The following is a 23627-nucleotide window of genomic DNA, read 5'->3' on the forward strand; positions in this document are numbered from 1 at the left end:
TTTCTAGATCACTTTATTTAGCTATTTTTCCTTTCAGAGACGTTCAGTTACGGCGTTATTTTAAAATAAGACCGGATAATAAGCATAATTGTATTAGTAATATAGCGAATTTAGTATGCGCGAAATCTGTTGCGAAATGCGAATATATAAATATATTCACCCGTCGATAATAGCAAAAGTGTATTTATTTGAACAAATTTAAATTAATAAAAAACACGTATGAAAATAAGAACCAGTAATAATAATGTATAATAATTGTGTAAAAGTCTCGCAGAAAAAGTTATTTCCGTTTCATTTCCAATGTTTTGAGCAAAAACTCATCCATTTTTTTGTGTGCGTTTTAGACGCGCACATCAAAAAGTTTTGTTATATTGTGTTAAATAGACTTTTATATATGTTTGGAAGTACATAAAAATGTTAAATTATGATTTTTATTACATTGTCTCATAGATTTTACAATATTTTTCGAATTTGCGTTATATAAATTAAATTGACAGATGAAATTTAGGTAAATATTGATAAAATTGGAGGCAATTATAAGATATAATTTTTTTATAACGGGTGTAAAACAATAAAAGTATTGGTTTTGTAATGTATAATAAAAGGTTAATTATTTATTAACTAATACCAAATATTAAAATGAAGAAAATCAAACGATAAAAATGATAAGAAATTAATATTTTTTGTATCAGGTACCCAATGTAAAAATATCGTTTAATCTTAGAATTTTTATTTTTTTTTGGACGTTGGGAAAATTATTTACATCACTAATTCGCATTTGTATTTCAATACATGTATAAATATGCAATATAGTATGCATTTGCATATGCAATTGAAGTCTTTAGCGTATTAGCATGAGCCTAAATACCAATTTCATCATTTCAAAGATCAGAAACGAAAAATTCCCTTTTAACCCACATAAATGAATTTTTGAAAATTCTTTCTTAGTGCTGATCTAGGTTCCAGAAGAAATGCCTGCGCTAAATTTCATCCTGTTGGACAGATTTGGGCTGTGCGGTGTATGTCAGTCATTTTTAAACTTTATTATGTAAATAAATTTAATGTCATATGTTTAATCGAATTAAAGTTATAAAAGAAACTCCACAAATATTTGTTCATTAAATTGTATATTATATTGTTTTACTGTATAGTGAATGTAACATTAGTTACTTAAATAATAACACAGAACTAAAATTACAAAATAAATCGTTATATTTACATGTAATTAAGCTAAGTATTTGCTTATTTTACACAGCTATTTTATGTATGAGTTCACTTGTTTACTTAAAAACAAACTGTAAGATGAACTATTTAAAATGTTTTACAATGACTATAAAGTAAAATGGTATATTATTTAATGACATGGTAATGATCTTTTGTTTTTTTTTTACAACTACATTTATATTAAAAAAGATTTTAGTTTAATTTAAGCAAGTAAATTAGAATATATATTAAAATATTTGTCACAGCTCATTGCGTTAACTAAGGCAATTAAATTACTTATTATAAAAACAATATGCAGTAATCATAAGATAATATTTAATGGGATATTTATAAATACATATATATATAAATATATTCTGTGAAATATGATAAGGAATGGTAATTACAAAATTTCGTGTCAAACAATTTAAATAAAAACATTCACCATTAAAAAACATTTAATAAGGCGGAGACATAATAAAAATTGCCTAGAATTAAGTTTGTTGCAGCAACTATAGTGACTCTGTGTAATGAATGTTTTTTTTTAATTGTCTTGCGCATTAATTTAAATAATAATAAGAAAGTAGAGTAGAGCTCATATTATTATTAAATTTCATACATCATCACAAATTACAGTTACTTAAAAATGTTAAAATTGTTGTATAAATAGTTTTGGTTTTTTATCTTTTATGGGCTATCAAATAGATAACAAAGTAAATAGGCACTATAGTAATCTCTTAAGAGTAACTGATAAATTTACAAAAAGTGAAAATTTACATATCTAAAAATGAGAAAGTAATTTAACAATTATTTATAATTTAGCCATCAACTACATTGATATCAGTACAACTAATAATAATCTATCAATCTTCTTAATTAGATTGCCCAAGTATAAAAAAAAAAAAACAAAATCATTTGAACAAGTTTTAAATAGTTAATATAAGATTTACTAAGTCCAATTTAATATTGGATTGGCACTCACACTATAATAGTAACTTGAAAGTAGATATATACCTCACAAATTAATAAAACGTTGAGAATAATGTACAACTTACTACCAGTTCTTTCCTACTATTGGATATAATGAATATAATTCAAGCTCAAGTTGAATTTTGTAATTATATGTTATAAGTTTCTACTAAATAATCAATACATAAGTTAACATTCAAGCTGTGGCTGTGGATTTTCAAACTCAATTTTTGAATATTAATAAGTATTTAAATTTAAACAACTGAATAACATTTATTTTAATCAATTGATCTACAAGTCACCGTTACACCTTGATATAATAAGTTCCATAAATAGAGTCAAACAATAAGATAGAATGTTTATGTACATCAAATATTACCTAAGCAATTCAATTATTTCGATATCCTAAGCAGCAAGATGACTGTGTTGGTGCTTCATCATCGACGACTAGAACCCTAGATGCTCTAGTTGAATCGATCCGGGTGTTTTGCTCAAATCGTTCAACCATCTCTCTTGTCAGCTCCAAAAAAAGTTCTTCTACGCCTTGATTCAACTTTGCCGATGTGTAGAAGTGTTTAGCACCAACCATATCTGCATAACTGAAAGTATTATTACAATATATATTAATCATTTAATTGATTTTAAATTTATAAAGACCAATCCTGTTTATTGGTTATTTTTAATGACCTTAATATATTCCTGTTGTAATTAACAGCAATAAATCTAATGTGATAAAATAGCTAATTAAAATGCATTATAAAATAAAATTATTATTGTTAAGACACATTAACATGTAAAGTACTTTGTAATTATACCTCTCAGCTTCTTCTAGAGGCACTGTTCTTTCATGTTCTAAATCAACTTTGTTGCCTGCAATTATTAAAACAATATCCGATCCAAGCATTTTCTTTAGTTCCTTCACCCAGTTCTTTACCTATAAATATATAAAGTATAATAAATAAATGTAAAAATTTATTAATATTAGACCATATTCAATTTAAAATTATAAATTTACATAAGTATTTTAATGAATGCAAATTTGAGAATGAAATAATATTTAAATATTACAAGGTGAATTTGAACAAATGCAATTCAGGATATTTTATACATAAATGCATTAATCGTAGTTGTAGCATTCGCCTTTTATGTAGTATTATTGGTTATTTCCTTCTGTTGATTACACAACAAATAGTATCCTGAAATAACTTTGTTTAGTGGATGTATCTGTACAGCTATGCATAACAGTACATAACATATATGTTTTACTCATTTGAATGTGAGAATATTTTATAAAAAGCAGCTGATAAAAAATGGTTTCTATAAAAATAAAACAAGACAGGGTCATCAAAGTTATTTCATGTAATGTCGAAGTTATTTCGAGATAAAATATTATTTATTGCAGTATACAATCTTAATTCCTTCTCTTCAAAAAGGGAGAGGAGGCCTTAGCCCAGCAGGGGGACATCACAGGCTGTGCACTTATCTTAATTTGTAAAAGAAGGATTAATATCAAAGTATCCTTGATCGTATTGCCCTTCATATTAGTACCTATTATTATATAGAACTGTCTAACCGTAGCGTAACAGTCAATGAATGTAGTGACACATTTTAGTCAATTTAATTTATGATTTCAATTAACGTAATAAAGTAAATAGAAAAAAATTAAGTTCAATAGTTCATCAATAGTAGTAGTAGAATAATGTATATAAAGAATTTAAATATAAAATAATAGTAGAAAAATGAAGTATTTCAATGGTGTGTCGGCAGGACATTTGATTTGATGATGCGATGTTATAAGCTATTATAATTAAAGTAACTAAGTCTTACCTTTCCAAATGAATCTTCATCTGTGATGTCATAAACTAGTATGGCACCATTTGAGTTTCTATAATATATAGGACCCAAAGCATGAAACTTCTCCTGACCAGCTGTATCCCAAATCGAGAGATTAATACGTTTTCCATTGATGTTGAGTTTCTTGTTTAAGAATGTTGCCTATGGAAAATAAACAGATGTTTAATAATTATTGATGTGTTTTTAATAGGAGTTGTATTATGAATTTGGTTACAGCTAAATAAGTAATTATAGTCTTTTTTTATCACTGGGTAATTATTAGGGATCTAGCCACTATTATGGTATATGATTTGATAGACATTAAAATATAGATCAATTTGGTTATCAGTCATAAAAGTTCTTAAGTCACAGCACTATTAAATTGTAAAAAAAACAGTGCTATTTGTTCTTGACTTCATCTGGAGCCGATTGTTGAAATCATCCTGGAAATTAAGTATATCCAGGGCTCTGTATTATCCTGGATGTGGTTGTGAAAATGTAAAATATTCTACTAAATCATTTGCACATAGTTCAGTTCCTAGTAACACTAAGTGTTGTGTCTATTTTATTTGTTGACTTAATGATATGAGAATAGACTGTTTTTTGAGCTGTGCAGTTTTTTTTAAAGTCATGTAATAAAGGAATACTGAGAAACCTGACTATAGATCACTCGAAAATTTCTTGTTTAAGATTCTTATCTACTAGATTAATTATATGGATACCATTCCATAAGTAGACAAAGTCTTATATATGTATTTCAATTTTACACATAGATATAGTGATGATCATCTTTCAAACTTCATAATTCTTTAAGAGATCTAGAGTCATGAGGATTTTCCATCAATTTGTTAAAATCCAAGGAACAATATAAATATAAAACTGATATGTCTGCAAAGGAGGATGCAAATGTTGGTCATCCCTCTAATAGTGATGTGTAATACATCGTTGGATAGGTATTTTTGAGCTGAACCAAAGTTACTAAAGCTCCAATCTAATCTGAGATGTTTTTATAAATTATATGCAATTATCAAGTCAAAAAATTATAGTCAAATGTAAACATTACACACACAGTATAGGAAATCTTTTTCAATATTTTTGTAGCAATCTCAATTGACTTTGCAAAGGCCACATATTAGATAATTATTCTTTTGTTCTCCTTCATATATAAGATTAATACAGTCTGAGTGTGTGCCTTTCAAATTTTTGATGCATTTAGAAGTATTCTGTACTTCAGCATTAAAAACAAATAATATAATAAACCCATTTTTGTAATTAAATTATGTGGACGGACTATTAGATGATGTCACCTGATATTGACGGCCACCCATAAATATTGGTGTTGTAAAAAATATTCACCATTCCTCATATGCACCACCAAACATGGTAGCTAATAAGTTATGTCCACTTATGCGTTGGTGACCACTTACCATCAGGTGGCCCATATGCTCGTCCGCCTTCCTATTTAAAAAAAATGTCTCATGTGCCAGTATACACATTAATTATCATTAAAGCCAGAGCACAACAATATTAAGCAGTGCTGTTTAATGGTAGAATATGTGATGATGATAGAATATACTTTAAATGGGTAGTACATACCCGGACAACTTGCACAAAGCCCTACCACCAAGTCAGTTTAAAAAAATCCAACACTCTGCCAATAGACCAGGCAGTGCTGCCATGGAGGCAGATGTGTCCTTATAATATTTTTAAGGCACAAATTAGTAATGTCTGCCACATGAGCATATCATTCTTTAAAGAAACTTTGCTGGCCATTTCCCTAAACATTTTGTGAATATTATGTATGTAACTAACTTATAATATAACTTATTTAGCTATTTACATGATAATAAGAGATTGTTTTGATATAGCCATATTGATAAAGCATTGATTTATTTTATTTGATTAAAACAATGGCAAAAACAAATTATGCAATATTTTTGCACAAGAGCAAACAAATCAACAAGCTGCAGAGTATTGATTTACTATTATGATTTCAAATTGGATTAAATTATATAGTTTCGAGAACATACCTGTAGTGTAGTCAAATGTTTATCATTGAATTTATCTTCGATATATCGTAGCAGAAGAGATGTTTTTCCAACGCAGCCTTCTCCTAGCAATACCACTTTGAAATTATGTGTTCCACTCGGAGCTGTAGACATTGTGGAAACAAAAAGGTCTTTGTAATGGGAAACTTTTAATAAAATTGTCACGGAATCTAACGCGATTTCTAAGTAGACATTTATACCGTACAGTAAATACTAATTACATCAGCTTTTCAAAACATTAAAGAGGTCTATTAGGGCTATTAGCCTTAACAATCTTTTAATTATGCTGTATATTTTATTAGTCGACATAGAACTGTGATGTCGTAAAGGAAGCGATTTGACAACTCTTTTTTTTTGTTATGGCTTGTATCTACGCTAGTTGAGCGCAAAATATTCTGCCAATGTCACATATGTAATGCCTCCAACACACCTTGGGTCAAAACATTGTATCGCAATAAGAACACTGTTTATACGTTATTATTCATTAGGCATTATCCGTTTGATAAATAATAGATTTACTTATTAATTAAATGCAAACTTCGGAAAATATCGGTCTAATTAAAAGTCAACATTGACGTCACACACAGCCTAACGTGTATTGGAGGCTTTAGATATGTGACATTGGTGATAGGCTTTAAATCAAAACTGTCATTTTAAATATTAATTTAAATTATTATATTTTTTGCTTTAATAATACAATAGAGTGGCATTCACAGAAAATGATTTATTTGTAATATGAAATAATAATAAACACAAAATTTATTTATAACCGCTTTTATTAAATATTTTGATAGTAATATTAAATAACCAATAATATTATGAAGTACTTTTTTATGCGATTAATGATTAACGATTACGATTACAATATGTAATTATCAATCACGATTACAATATAACGAAAGTAATCAAAAAAGTAAAGTGAGTCAAATCAGTGCCCCAGAGCACCCCCTACGCACCCTCTTCAGCATCAATCAAAGTGAATCTGTAATCGTAATCATTTATATTTTGTCCAAGTTTGAGTGAAAGTAACTATTTTGAGGTGGCCAATTTGCTCGTCGGCTAAAAACCTGGTTGGAACTATGTAAGATCAACAAATTCTGGCAGTGGTATGTTAGATGTAGTAAGTACAAGTATTTTCGGGCGATCGTTTTTAGTTTTATTACGAATTTGAATGAACCAGTCCATAACATTAGTTATTTTGGTGCCTTTTGATACTTTCGAAACAATTTTAGCAAATTTTCGTTTTTTCGTATTGGTTGTAAAATTCTTAGTACTTTTTAACAGTCTTTTAGTGTTATTTAATTGTAGAGTCTTAACTAATGCATGTGAAATATTTCTAATAGTTGTTTTACCATATCTCTTCGTTTTGGTCGTTTTTATTAAGGTTGATTCAATTTCAGGCCTTGAACACCCCTCTCGTGATTTAATTTTTATGCTTTTGTTTTTAATAGCTAAGTAATTTTTGCTCAGATATCGGTTTTTGGAGTTAATATTATTAAAATGTTTTTTATATATTACCGCTTTAGTAAATTTCCTTGTATGTGATTTTGCTATTGATAATTCACTCTTCACCTTATTCGTAATTTCTTTTTTCTTAGTCACCGTTATATTTCTATTAATAAAAAAAATATTTAGGCCCCTTTTATTTTTATGTCTTGTTTTATTGTAATAATTTTTAGAAAGATTGGAAATGGTTTGATTCTTTTTTAAAACGATTCGTTTAGTGAAAATTTTCATATTAGAATGTTTTTCATTAACTGGTTTTCCCATTACTAGCTGCACGTAAAATAGTAAATCATTATCAAGAACATATTTAATCCAATAGATTGTCGGTTCCAGGGCTATAAAAATCCTTTGAGCATATTCACAAGTGAGCGAATTCGATATCCCTGTAATTCCTATTAACTGTTCTTCCAAAAATAAGGGGGTACCTTGAGGAATTTCACAATCTTCGTAAATTTCATCCGCAGCACAAACATAATACCCATTTGAATATTCAGTATTTTTGTCACATTGTTTAATTGTAGCTGCTCTGAATTTAAGTGATTGATCAAATATTGGGATGAAAGCTCTAACACTCAAAAATGGGGAAGCTGAATGCTTATTAACTTCTAGCTTAACGAAACTATAAGTCCTATTTTCTTCATGTTTTACTTCCACTAAAGCTACGGTGTTCGGTCCTACGAAATCGTTGCTGATCACAAAAGTTTTTGGGTATGGATTAACGTGAATCTTTTCTATTGGAACTTCTTCTTTCCCCCTTTTTACGAATTGGCATGTTGCTGCACAATAGTAAGTAGTTAAAAAATGTTTGGGCGATACAGCTGTACCAACGCAACATTTATTAGTTTCTGGTATACAACGATTACAAATAAAACGTGCAATGCTATTAATAGACACGCTTTGAATAATAACCACATGGAACAATAATACGCACGCAATGAAAATCATTGCAAGCAGTAAAAGTATATTTTTAGGTTTTTTTCTAAATTCGATTACTTGCGTTTTTATTGTTTATTGAATAAAATTTCAAACTGCATTCGGATTTATTATTTATATAAATATAAGCTGAATTAAATTTATTCTTAATTGAAGTGGACTGTAATAAACGTCATTTACGATTTTATTGTTTTTTTGTGTCTCAAACATTAATAAAGCGTACCTAATACGAGTACTTATATTTATTTTTATTTTCTGATAACAAAGATTTATTAAGTCAGTTATGGTTTTTCGACAGTCCGATCGAATAGTTTTTGTAGTATTGATTGAAAAATATCTGTGCGATTAAATTTAGGAGCTGGAAGTATCTTATTTCTTTAACAGAGACTCCTTAAAAGGTTCAAGAAGTTAAATTCCGGTATAATATACCCACTCTACAAATTATTGAGGACAAACTTTGCGCCAAGCAAAGCGGACAGGATAACAAGTAGGTAAGTTTTAAGTAAAAAGTTCTTGATAAAGGTCAATATAGGTCAGGTCATTATGTTAAGTATTCTGATATTACTATCAGCAATATCAGAATAATAAGAGCTGAGCTTTTCATGGATTTCTTTTATCGTAGCATAATTTATGATATTATGTCATTATATTATACATACTCGTACAGATGCAGCATAGGCACACACTCACATATGTACATATAAACAAAGATTTCGATTAAAATATTGACTATGTTTGAACATTGAATCACAATCAAACAAATCATTTCCACAAATTTAATAAGACCTGTACAGCTGTTTTACTAGGAAAAGGTAATTTAAGAATTCCACAAACCGTTCATGTTTGTGATAAAAAGTATTATATGTGTTATTCCAAGATTTAAGAGCCCTATATAAGAAATAACGTTATTGTAGAATTATGCTACAAAGACTTTCTACTGAAATTGTTCATAACCTAAATATTTATGGGCTTTATTAACGACAATGTCAAAAAAGTAACGTCCCATTGCATTCTTTTTTACGATATCCCACTAATTTTATAAAGGTTTCGATATAAGTTCACCAGGAGTGACTGAAAATATTTAAATAGAACAGCAGAGCGGATCAGTTGTTTTTAATTATCTAAGGTGTAAAAAACGATCTTAACTTCGGTTTTTTATGCTCCGTGTAGCGGTTAACGGCTAATTATTTATAAATATGCTAGCGTATAACCCTGTGATCGAAATTCAACTAATAAATTCAAATATAATCATAAGTAATTTTTAACTTAGCCTTAATAATAAATTTAAATCTCATGTCATAAGGACATTTATAAATAAGGAGATTTGAGTAATGCTCAACACAATAATTTATGAATAATAAAAAGCGTAGAGTTCATATTTATTGATTTTCAAGCAGGATATGTATAAATTGATTTTTTTTGGTTGACTGTAATTAAAATATTAACTACCGAGTTTTTTTGCCGTTTTTTCTTGGTAGAAGAAGTTAATAGTGTTTTACATTTAATACAATACAGTACTATGACGATATGAGATTTTAAATCGATTTTTGAATCATTATTGAAAATTTGTCCGCTTGTCAATAGCTACTTAACAAAAAAACAGAGGACAATAAGGTTCTGAGCCTTTTTTTTCGCCTATTTATATAAAGATTTAGAAACTCATATGTATAATAACGTATAAATTTCCCTAATTCGATTCAATGGTCACAAGACGTTCGAGTTGTTTATTTGTGTCAAGGATCATGCAAACACCCTTGAAACATACGCCTGGTGTTCTCGATGTAACTAATGAAATGCTTTTCAATAAAGACGCGTCTACATACAACTTAGTAATTGCTAGGTTTCTTTTTAATTGTATACATCTGATGCTAAAGTAATACGTATTATAATTCCTCCAAATAATACTGTAATAAGGAAAATTTTTTTTCTTTACGTTTAATGAAAATGATAATTTTGCAATAGATATGACGATAAAAATGTTTATCAACATTAACGAGAGTGTGACTATAATAATGCCAGCTTAACTGCGGATTATTTGTTTCTGTTCAATAAGGGGATGGTTTTATTTGTTTGGTCTGAGCCAATAATCAAATTGCTTTGATGTCTGTAGTTGCATACATGTATATATACATTGGATATATTTTTATTAGTATATTTACATTAGATGATATATTTGAAATAGATCGTGGTAAGTATTTTGATATAATTTCGGACGGGAACTATTTTGTATATCAGTCCTATCTAAATAAATTTCAAAATAATTTCGTCAAATATATTTCAAATTTATGTTACATATTGCATATGAATAAAAGGCGTGTTTATATTACTACACAAATCACGATATCTCCTTTAGTTTTAAAACAGGAAAATTAGTTACGATCTAGTTTAATATTGACAAAGAGGCTTATAAATGAATGCGCAACATATATATTATTATATACTTTTTATATATATATTATCATATACTTTTTAGGGTATAACAGTGTATGAAAAGTGTAGTGGAAACCAATAAGCATCCTTTTGTATCGTCCTGCTCATACGCTGATTTGTGATATTTATTAATTAACGTGTAATCACTACCAATAGTCTTCGCAACATCCTACATGCCCACCGAATCAACGCATTGCCGTTGGCTTTGATCGTTAATTAATGTTGTGTTCCGTGAACCGTTATATTATTAATTTAACGCTATGTGATAATAATAATCTGTATCTGGATTGTATTATTGTTTTCATTAATTGATTATTCCGCTAAGTTAATATAATCGAATTAATTAGGTCGTCTTGTAGGTACTTCAATTAATAAAATAAGACATGTTGTAAAATATCAATACTTTCATCAAAAGAAAGATGCAATTCACTATTTTGAATGAATTTTTCAAATTTTTTTTAAATAGTTTCTGGATAAAAAAAAACTTATAGTGTGGAGAAACCTTTGCGACGTGGCGCCATCGGCGCCTGCACATTCCAGGCGATCCCGAGAAAAGTGCGTCCATGAATACCCTCTCAATAAACTCGCATCAACATTAAGACATCACGCGCCACCGCCTCAATATAAACTCGTTTCATTCATAAACAATGCATATCAGGCAATTCTATCAGCTTTAACGCATTACCATTAAATTAGCCACTCGGAATTCGATATTCTTGCTCATGATTCCAGTGGAAACGAACTCTATAAATCAAGATAAAGTCGGCCAGCTATGCGGATGGGTGGCCCATTAAAATGCCAGTAATATGCCAACTTCAATTACAATCAACTAATAGTTCCGATACTAAATAATAAGCTACTGACGTCGCTCGTGCGTAGAAGCTAACTCCAGTTATGCCCATCGGAAACAACATAGCGTCATCTTTCATATCAAAACATTGGCAGCTGAATTTATATTATATAAGCATTTAGAATAACCTTATTTTTACTTTTATACTATATTGATTTTTATATACAAATTCATGAGTTGGGATTGAAATAATTGTGTCTTGATTAGTCAGCAATATTAAAATAAAAAAGAATTTAAAAGACAAAATAAATAAATAATTAAAGATAAAAGTAATCGATTTCTTGTCCTTTGGGTTTCTACCACAATATCAGATGAATTGTCCTTTTAACATTTTATGTTTTTTCTTCAGTATAATGTCTTTATTAAATATTTTTAACATATAAAATCTGTAATAAAGCAGGAGATTTTAATAAGAATATAAGATTACGTAATAGTAGACGAAAGATTGATTAAGTAGATAAGAATTGAAGTAAGCTGTCTTCGTATATTAAGCTAAGTATTCGCTGTTGCAATTAAAATAAATTGTCATTTGTCGCGTAGCCAGAGTATAATTTTTGATATATTAGAAAATGTAAGTCAGATATAACTTAATACATACAGATAAAATATAAAAATAGTTTAGTGCACAAATCATGATGAATGGTGGCCAGAATGATAATAGCAATTCTCAGTTGAATCGCATATCGGCGAAAATTAAACAACAGCCTAACAGTAAGGCTAAAAATAATTTATGACTTTTCATTAAGTGTCATTTCGTTTTCCTATTAGAATAAATATAAGTAATAATTTAATTGAATTCACGGTTTTTTGTAGTTAAGTTCTATGAGTAATTAAAACAAATATTTGCTTACTTGTGTTATTTATTTTCAAAAAGAACAAAGAAAATGAGCGTTACAAATTTGTCATTATTAATCTATAATGCTTTAAATATAGGTGTTCCATAGGTTTCATGAGGAACACCTTGACTAGTCGTTAAAACATTTGTTTCATATTTAGAATTTGTGCTTCCTGAGCTAGTACTATACTTGTCAGAACCCAAGTTGCTACTGCCAGAATTTTTATCAAAGCTATTTGAAACAGATTTGTAGCTGTTAGAGCCGGAACTATAACCTGAATTGATATTGCTAAGGCCATTATTGCCAATAGAAAGACCAGTGCTTGTGGATCCAGCTGTTCCGGTAGGGCTTGAAACGAAAGTAATTGGTTTTGCAGCTGAGGTACTAGATAAACCAGAATTTGTAGACGAGAAAGTAGAATCGAAACTGCTAGAAGTAGAACCGAATTTCTTAATACCAGAACTGGTAGAACCAGCACCAAAACTGCCGGAGTTTGCTGCCAAGTTACTAGTGCTTGTTGCATAGCTATTTCCTGTGCTTGGTAAACCAATAGAACTTGTGGCAAGCTCACTACCCGATCCTGTGTTGGTAGACTGAGAGCCGAATTTAGAAGTCAATCCAGTGGAACCGGAACCAAATCTTCCAGAACTGAAGCCACTAGAGCTTGATCCATATTTGTTGCTTGAACCAGATTCAAATTTATTAGAGCCTAAACTGCTAGAACTAGATTCAGAAGTAAATTTATTGGAACCTGAACCGAAGTTGCTAGAACCCGAACCAAAGCTGCCAGATGAAGAACCAAAATTGGTTGAGCTGCTACTACCTGAACCAAAACCACTAGTGAGACCAGAACTAGAACCGGAAGTTGAACCAAAGTTAGAATTAGGTTTAGAGTAAAAGTTGCCTTTATTGGAACCATAAGTATTTCCAGATGTTGTAGCAGAGCCATAAGACGACAGCGTACTATCAGAACCATATAAGCTACTAGGAGTGGTTGAGGAAATTCCAGTTGTTGATAAGCTAGGACTACCTGAGCTACCAAAAATAGATTCTAGAGAGACTGAAGGCGTGTCTCCTGAATCTTCCCCCGAGGTACTTGTAGAGGAAGAAGTCTGTGAAGAACCAGTTTTAAAACCAGAACCTGCGATACCTGCACCAGAGAATGTAGCGCTAACTCCTCCTTTGTTGTAGTCACTAACGATATTATCAATCAAAGACTGGGAATCTTGTTTGTTGTTGTATTTTATAAAGAAGACTTCAGGTTTAGTTGGTGCCTTTTGCTCGAATTTCGGCAAGACAATGTTCTTTGCATCTTCAGGTTTCTTAACAAGGACATACACAATAGTCTTTTCTTCATTCTGTTGTGGTACTGGAATAACTTGAGGTACTTGAGTCTGCTGGGCTGGTGCCTTGATAAAGATAATTTTGTAATGTTTTTGCGGTGGGGGTAGTACTATTGGTTGTCGTGGTTTTGTTGGTTCTGGATCTTCAGGAGCGGCATGAACGTAGAAGTGCTTAAATACTTGAGCTGGTTGATGCTGCACTTGATTGTAATATTCATTATAATTTTGTCCAACAGTACTTTGGTACTGACTTGAAGAAATGAATTGGTTAGCAGCACTTGCAGATTGATAGTAACTGCCGATTTTGTCGAGACCACTGGTGTCTGCGGTAGTGTGGTATGTACTTTGGTAACCAGAATTTTGTCCGAAACTTGATCCTTGATATACTCCTTGTTGTCCAGCGTTGTAGTTTGAGCCAGAAGCACCGGTAGTGCCAAAAACGTTGTAATTGGAACCAAATCCTGAACCCGTGGTGCCGGCGGTATTATAATTTGAATTAGATCCAGTGCCAGATGAACCAAAGTTGTAATTTGAGTTTGAGCCAGATCCAGTTACTTCAGAAGATTTATATGTGTTATATCTGGAGCCAAGGCCTGATGTACCGACATTATACTTTGATCCGGAGCTTGAACCAGCTGTGTTGTAATTGGAGGATCCCAATACGTTGTAATTAGTTGATGAACCGGTTCCAGAGCTAAGGCCATTATAACTGTAGCCCGAACCAGTATTTCCGTTTGAGCTTTGCCCTAAGCCAGAGCCAAGGCTTGATCCGTGGCCGGAGCTAAGGCTTGAACCAAAGCCGGAGCCCACACTAGAACTGGCAACGTTGTTGGTTGTTGAGTATGCAGTATTATAGTTGCTGCTACCAACTGGATACGATGGGATGTCAAAGGTTGTAGTCGGTGGATTATAGTGGTATCCAAGGCTAACGTCTGCTGACGCTACCCCGACCACTACTGCTAATACCTGGAAACAAGAAAAATATTTATGTTTACAATATAGTTATATTTACAAGGTTACTATGATAACTATGTGTATGTGTTTAAATATTGTTGATAACTTTTTTCTAAAGGATTAGGTTTTTCGACAAAACGAGACGATAACGAAAATTTCAACAAATCAAAAAAATAATTAAATAAATGGACGAATTTGTAAAAATACATATCTAAAATAAATTATAAATTATTAATGAAATTTGACCAGTGTCGTGGTATTAGCTCTTAACCTTCTAGTCCAGCTGTGGGATTTTCACGCTGTTACTGAACATTACTAATTAAACACGCTTTTGTTATAAGATTTTTTCTTTGTGTTACTCATATTTCATTTGAAAAGATTACTATCATTTTGTTTCTTCTAAAATTTTACAAATTAATTATTAATTAATTTAATTCAAAGTTTAATAAATGGATGAGTGGGTATGAAAATACATATGAAAATGGGGTGGGTATGAAAAAGCTGGAGCAAACGAATGTTGCAAATATTCGTCTCTTATTCCAAATTATGTGTTTGTTTCAATTATTTTTGAAACGCTTGGACAAAACTTTAATTAAAAATATGACACATCGTCTTACTGCCTCTACAGGTGACAGGAGGACTGGTTCAATTTTCACCCAGAGGATCGGAATTGTGATTCAAAGAGAAAAGGCGCCTATATTGCCATGCGGGAATAATTTGTACAGTAGCTTTTGTAATTTTTATTTGTACATATTTTAGGAATTTGTGTAAATAATTCCTAGTTATGTAAATAAAAAAATACGACCTTATCCTATCCTAGGTAACATAATAATTCGGCTCTTAACCTTTTTAAAAGAACAATGACCTTATATTGACGAACGAACTAAAGGGCTTGTAGGACAGGTTTGATAACCTCTCGCTTGGAGTTTGGCCTCGAAAGTAAAATTTGTTTGAAAATGAAGTAGTAGCCGGCAAAGAAAAAGGTTTCAACTTTAGTTTTTAATTAATTTATACCTAAAAACGTTAATAGACAAAACTTTTTACACAATACAAGGATATATGTATTATTGACAATAAAAAAGCGTATTTCGTTGAATTCGACACTCTGGTATATGTTCTCTTATAAATATAATTGTTTATCGTTGATCAGGTATTTAATTTGGAAAAAACGGTAACTATGGTAGTTTCCTGCCAGTTCTTCTCGGTAGAATATATATACCTAATCAACATTAGCTTTACATCTAATTTTACTAATTAATGATAATAATTTTAAAGTTGTTACAAAAGTCTATTTATCTAAATTATTGACTGCCTCATTGGTCTCGTGTCTAGATATAAGACCTCTGAGCCGGAGGTCAAGGGTTCAATTCCCAGGTCGGGCCAATAAAAAGTTATTGGATTTTTCTGTCAGGAAATTCTTAGTAGCAGCCCGGGGACTGGAAGTTGGAAGTATGTACACTCCCGTGCCTTGGAAAGCACGTAAAGCCGTTGGTCCTGCGCCTCTTCCTGGTCGTGTCAGATTGCCGTTCCAACGGATTATGAGAGCTAGGGAATAAAGAGTTCACCTGTGTTTGCGCTCACACTTATGCACTATAATATCTCTCTCTTGAGATTGGCCGCCATGGCCGAAATCGGTCTGGAGGACCTTATTATCTAAATTATATTTTGATTTTGTTTTTGATTTATAGGATTAAGTAAAGAGACCTGTTGAAATAGTCAGTGAGTGTATGTTTTGTTAACGACTTGAGCATTTCAGTCATCATTATTATTGTAATAAAATAGCTGATTCATTCTAACATCTGAAATGAAATAAAAGATGAAATGAGACCCGTTTTTGATGAAACTATTTTTCATACGAGCAAGTTTTAGAATTTTCTTTGTTTTTTAACATAAACCCCTGTAAATTTTAATAATTTTATAGGTCGTAGGTATTTGTGCAAGCTAGTCTGGGTAGGTTACCACCCAGTCATCAGATATTCTACCGCCAAACAGCAATACTTAGTATTGTTGCGTTCCAGTTTGAAGGATGAGTTAGCAAGTGTAACTACAAGCATAAGAGACATAACATCTTCGTTCGCAAGGTTGGTGGCGCATAGGCGATGCAAGGAATGGTTGATACTTCTTACATTGCCATTATCTATGGGCGGTGGTGACCACTTAACATCAGGTGGCCCATTTGCTCGTCCGTCTAACTATAACGTAAAAAAAAATAGTGGATGTAGTTTTCTCGTCAAAGCATAAGTATATATTTTTAAGGGCTTTAATTAATTATCTTCATCTTTTGTGAAATTACTAAAATAAAAATTCAATAGACAAACATTGTTTTCATTTCAATACATTTTATATTCTTCTGTTAAAATAATGTATGAGTTTACATTGTCCTGTTTAGAGGAGAACAGAGTAATTGGATAGAGCAGATAGACGAAGTCGCCGGTTACAACTAAATACATGTTAAATAAATACTAAATAATCTTAATTTGGACTGATGATCTCATCATAACTAATAAATTCATAATACTATACTGATTTAAGTATTGCAAAAAATAAGACAAATCAAAATACGGCAATAAATAGTAGACGGAAGTCACAAGTTAAAGACTAGCTTAATGTCCTTCACAACTTTACTGTAAATAATGTAATTGTATAATTAATACGTAAATGGTTATATAAGTTTTTATATGAATAAAATTAACTAATAATCTACTGAATATCCCACATTTTGTATATAAAATCAAGTACAGGAACAATTTATTAACATAACTGAAGATATCGTTTTAAAGTAATTTTCTAACTTAACACTTATACCCTAATAATTATATTATATATAAATAATACATGGAAATATTTTTATAAAAGTTTTAACTTAAAAAATAGATGAATGAATATATATATAATAAATTAATAATAATAAAGTAAAATTATGTATTGTATTGTAATTATGATAGATATATTTTATTTAATTTTATATTTCTTTGGTTTCCTTTTATACAAACATACAAATGCACTTCTACACACTTGCACACATTCAATTATACACATATTCAATTACGATTGCGAATTCAAAGTTCCAACATCAACATTCAACAAAGTAACTATAAACACGGGTTCAGTTGCAAATCCGATCACGTTGACTCAAAGGGTAGGGTGAAGATACCCCGTCCTACCGTTTCCACCAGAAACACCCAACACTCGATACATTGTACATTGTAAACGGCGAATATAATTCCTCGTAAGGATATACGAACTAAAACAATTCGAGCTCTTAATAACAATGTTTCCCTTATAAATAGAGTAGCAAGTAAAGCTTTATTTCACATACAACATACAGTTTCAACATATTTTCAAACAAGTAAACGCGTTTATCGTATTAAGTAATATTTCAGAATACGTCACTGTCAAAAACCTGATTATGATATCGTCTAAGTTATTATTTTTGTCTAATCAATGGACGTACGCAATCATGTTTACATAATAACGTAATATACTTGGTTGTCGTGACCGTCACCGAACCAGTAATGCGTTCCAAACGTCTTCTACCGGTCATTGCGTAACACGAACCATGACTTTGAGTCAAGATCAACGAACTGTATAACGCTACAATAATTCCAAATTTGATCGCTGATCGAAAATTAAATCCTGTCTGAAGCCTAAAAATTAATAAATAATAAATGGTAATATTAATATTAATGTCGGAAAACCGGTCATCGAAGACATATGGATATATAAAAATCTGCATGTCTCATATCATCGATCCAATGATAATATATAAATTAATGGGATAATGCAAAGGACTTACTTTAAAATAATATACAAACATATTATTATTCTGTAATTGAGTTTTATAATATTTATTACTTATTGATTTAATTTTTTGTGATGTAGGTACCTATTTTAAATTCATTACCTTAATATTTGTCTCCGTGAAAAAGTTATTTTATTTAAAGTAGCCTAGGCTGATATGAAGGATACATACAATGTTGCTAATTTGTATTATAAATTTGACATTTGGACAGCAATGTGTAATCCAACGTAGGTGTGACGTTATTTACGGTCATAGTTTTGGTACAGTTTTATTGCCTATAAATATTGTGTTCATTCTAAATTATTATTTTTTTTATAAAAAAATATTTAATTTTTAAGCTTAATGTTTTTTGCGTAATGATTCTACCGAGGAAAAACTTCAACAAACTTTTTCATTCATCAACCCGCATTTGATCGTGGTGGAATATGTTCCAAATCTTCTCGTTAATAAGCATTTATATAATAATTATATACAATTAAATATATCTATAATGAGTGGGTTAGTGTAATTATTGGCACTATAGACAAATAGTCCAGACACCGGGTTGGCGTCGTATTAACGGCATGGTGAGTAAGTGGTTTTCATATTTCTCACAGTTAGTAAGTTAACGTCTAAGGTTTCCGATTCCTAAAAAAAAGTAAAAGAAAAACAAAACATTCTTGATGATAACTTATCAGTTTTATCTATTCTATAATAAAGTACAAGCAGAGATGTTATTTTTAAAATTTAAATTTGTGAGTAAATCTCAACAATGTGCACTAGTTCCTATTTAAAAAAAAAATGTTAATTTTACACTCGCTGGTTGTTTTTGAAGTGTCTTCATTATATAGTTCTTTATCTCTCTTTTGTTTATGTATTCATATTATATACATGTGTCACTTTAAATAATATTATTACCGGATAACCATTATAATATATATAGCCAATATTTGTCTTATTTATATAACTCGTTGGCAGTTCTTTTTCTATGATATACAAACAAAATCGTCGGTAGACGTTGTCTGCTATGTATTTATTAAAGCCTTCCCCGAAATGCGATGCTTCTTCTGGTATAAATTTTATGTATTTATGTTTAGTAGTTTTTTCAGTTAGGTAATTAAAAAAAAACGTATTTAAAAATATATATTAATAAGATTTAGATTATAATTATTATATATAAAAGCATGTTTGTATATCTGTTTGTATATAAACATCGACACGGTTTGACCGATTATCATGTTATCAAGTTGGGATATGTATATATTTACATTTTTCATGGAGGACATTTTTATATGGTTTACTTTTTTCTATTTCGCTGTTAGATAACAATGCAGCAAATAAACTTTACAGGATATATTTGATTATGAATCCAGAGAAGAATAAGTACATAAAAAAAGAAAAAGATTTACACAAAAAAATAATTAAAAAAAAAGCCAAACGGCTGTCTCATCGCTAAGAGCTTGATCTCTTCCAGACAACCTTTGTGTAAAGGTCATGAGATTGAATGAGTTATATTGATATTTTTTTAATTAAATAAATTCAGTGATTAAATAATAAACTTAAATCAAGTAAAGTGTTTTATTTTAATTTTATTAATACAATATGTAAAAAAGATGTTTCTGATATTGCACATTTGCATTTTATTATTATTGTAAATGCGAAAGTAACCCTGCCTGTAACAGACAGTCAGATAGACTGTCTGTTACGCTTGCACGGCTTAAGCAATGATCTTATTTTGATGAAATTGTCTATGTAGCAAGCTTGAGCCCAAGGTTAGACATAGACATACTATTTTACGCCTAACACCATCCCCTAACACGCGGGCACAAACTAGTATTATATATATTGTGGCTTCTAATTGTTCTGATATTTTTCATTTAAATATTTTGCTTTATTATAGGCATATACTTCTAATTTAATTTTTTATAAGTATGTAACTTCGTAAATGTCTCAATGTTATAAGCAAAGGGCCTCCTCCCTTAGAGCTTATTCCACCACGCTGCTGCAGGTTTAAATACACATGAGAGGGAATTCAATCCGACACAGGTTTCCACATGTATTGACGACGTTCTAATAATTTCCATTATTTGTAAGTATTCATTTTTTGCTAGCTATTTTTTTTAAATTACATTAAAATAAATTTAAGTTTAGTTTTAATTCGATATTAATTTAATTACCTCGTTCTGGTGCGAAATCCGCGATTGCACTTAAAACACGGATATAACATGAATGTCAAGAGTGGTTCTCGGTTTTTTTTTGTTCATAGTAAATAGATCTTGCTTTATAAAAAATATACAAAGATGAGGTAACTATTATGTGACATATGATTAATGAAGTCTGTGCTCGCATTTTGTGCTAAAGACATCTTCTAACGATTAATAATTTTTTAAATTATATTTATTATCTGTATTGGACGAATTAAATATAGTGAATCAGTAAGCATATATGACAGGTAATGTCATATTTCACAATATCTTCTTTCATATAAAATTCATGATATTAATTAAAATGAGCTTAATTTAAAAATATAGTATTTTTTTTTTAGTTTTTCTGCGAACGAAGAAGAAAAATGACTTAAATGAGCGGAAATAAATAGTGTTAATTTTCATATGCGTTAGTTGACCGTAAATATTATATAAACGCTGCTTTATTCGCTTAATAAAATGTTGGTACTGTGAGAGTCACTTATACTTATGACGTACGATGCGTGTAGACTTAAGTCGACGGAGTACTATGTGGGATTACCCTATATAGTAAGTATTTTTACTTACATCCGCAATTTAAGTTATGTGGGTAGTTCGAAGGCCACGTTATATACACTCCTTTAAATCCTCTATAATTATTGGTTAAACTTTTAAAGTAGTCAACCTTGGAATCTTATTTTAACTACAAGTGTGTTGTACGTTAATTAATAACATATGAAATATGTCCAGGATTAACATATTAATTGTTATTTGTAACAATAGTAAAGATATAAATACTCTTGAGTTTTATTATTTTGATATAAATGTCATGTCATATAATTAATAGCTTATTTTAGAGGCAATATTACGATACAAAAAATAAAAGAGTCAGACATTTTTTTATGTTAATTATTAATGTCATAAATAATACAATAAGATTGTAACTGGTGATGACTACGCTGATAATATGGTTTTAAAATGTTATTTTATATTACATCACTGCAATAGACTTTATTATTAATTTTAGGTAAAATGCTTAAACTGTGCCTAAGAATAAAAATATTACTTAGGCAAGTACCTACATATATATATATATATATATATATAGGTAGGTAGGTATAGTCGTACATATATATATATATATATATATATATATATATATATATATACGACTAGCTGTCTCGACTTTACAGATGAAATAAGAATTTTATTTATTTATGTTTAAAAATTCTGGACTGCAGCGCCACCTAACGGTTTTTTATTTAAAAAATATATTACCATACTAATTTAATATATTATCGGAAAAATATCTTCCGTTTGTAATAGTGTAATAAGTTACTTTGAATTATGAAACTAAATACGTATTTAAAATATTAGAAAATAACTTCGTAAATATCATATTAGGCATTATGTTTTATATAAATTTTGCTTCTATGTCATTAGTAAAGTTGATTTTACTTTGATTTAATTGAAGAAGCAATATAGTAACGACTTATCCGAAGCCGTTTATTAATTAAGTTATGCAGATACACACAATATTGATAATTTCCGTAAAATAATTAGTACAACTACTTTTAACTATGCAATGTATTTTTTCATTTTATATGTATGTACACATATTTAATCAATTTTATTTAATATTTTCTATATTATGTATTATATAGTCTTTTAAAACTTTAAGTAATATTACAAAAACTTGTTTAAAAATGATGAAAACGAAGGCTTAATGAAATGTGATGCCTATAATTGATTTGATTCATTTAGTAGTGGACTTATTTAAACTTGAACGTGAACTTAGTAGTAAATTTATTTTTGTATTAGTTTTCTAAATATTATGGGGTAATTCAAATCAATGCGTTGTCTTTTAAAATAAATTTTTTAAGAATCTACATTGAAATACCTTTGTTCTATTTATTAACACGTTTAAAATATTCAATTAATATATTATTTAGTCAAAAATTTAATATGGAGCGGGTAAATAAATGTATATGTATGTCGTCGAAAATATAAAGTTTTCTTGTTATATAATATCTTTATATGAAATAGTGACTTATGTGGATAATAAAATTAATTTCAGTACTTATTTAATTACAAGATATTACAGTTCAATTTATGGTATAATATTAAATATATCGAAAATTATTTTATTGAAAATTTTAAATAATTCGCACAGCAAATAGACAATTAGTTAGTTAATTAAATTTAAATAACTATACAAACAAGGAATTTCAATTCCAATTAAGTTATTTTCCAAATTGATGTTAACCAAAAATCACAATCACAACACTTTATCCGAGCGAACTAATTTCATCTCATCTCTCATCACATTCCGTAATGTGTCCGATACAACTATGTAAATAGTCTATAAACAGTGTATACGCACCCAAATCGTGTACATCGTTGTCTCCGTCCGATCACCGTGTCCCCACAGACCCAAGAATGTGATACACGAGCCGAAATCCCACTTATATACCGAGATGAGCCTTAATGACCGATGCGCCCAAGTACAAGGTCATGTCACGCACAAACCGGTAATAGACGAAAGCTCTATGAAAATAAAAGCTTCAGTTGACTTGTGAACAACAAATTGTATGTAATCTTTTAGAGTCGTGTTTTTTTGATATGACAGAGAACTTCGTTCTCTCTTTGATTTGACTCGTATTAAATTTATTATTGAAGTGGGTTTTTTTAACTCTAAATTATTTATATTAATAAAATAAAATGAAGTTAATTTCGTAAGCTATATGTTTTCAATAAA

The 23627-nt window shown here is 29.8% G+C and overlaps 2 protein-coding genes across 2 annotated transcripts; both read right to left on the reverse strand.

Moving 5' to 3' along the window:
* Positions 1 to 1375: 1375 nt before the first annotated feature.
* On the reverse strand, positions 1376 to 6385 carry LOC126780249 (ras-related protein Rab-21). Its single transcript, XM_050504557.1, has 4 exons — positions 6036 to 6385; positions 4000 to 4167; positions 2988 to 3106; positions 1376 to 2771 (listed from the first exon to the last, which is right to left on the reverse strand). Exons 1-4 carry the CDS (start codon positions 6165 to 6167, stop codon positions 2561 to 2563), a joined length of 630 nt encoding a protein of 209 aa, XP_050360514.1. The 5' UTR covers positions 6168 to 6385; the 3' UTR covers positions 1376 to 2560.
* A 6258-nt stretch (positions 6386 to 12643) lies between these two features.
* On the reverse strand, positions 12644 to 23291 carry LOC126780229 (uncharacterized protein DDB_G0283357-like). The gene is made up of 2 exons (XM_050504518.1): positions 23253 to 23291; positions 12644 to 14917 (listed from the first exon to the last, which is right to left on the reverse strand). Exons 1-2 carry the CDS (start codon positions 23265 to 23267, stop codon positions 12686 to 12688), a joined length of 2247 nt encoding a protein of 748 aa, XP_050360475.1. The 5' UTR covers positions 23268 to 23291; the 3' UTR covers positions 12644 to 12685.
* Between the last annotated feature and the right edge of the window lie 336 nt (positions 23292 to 23627).

Source organism: Nymphalis io, chromosome Z, assembly GCF_905147045.1.
Source record: "Nymphalis io chromosome Z, ilAglIoxx1.1, whole genome shotgun sequence".
NCBI classification, from domain to species: Eukaryota; Metazoa; Arthropoda; class Insecta; order Lepidoptera; family Nymphalidae; genus Nymphalis; species Nymphalis io.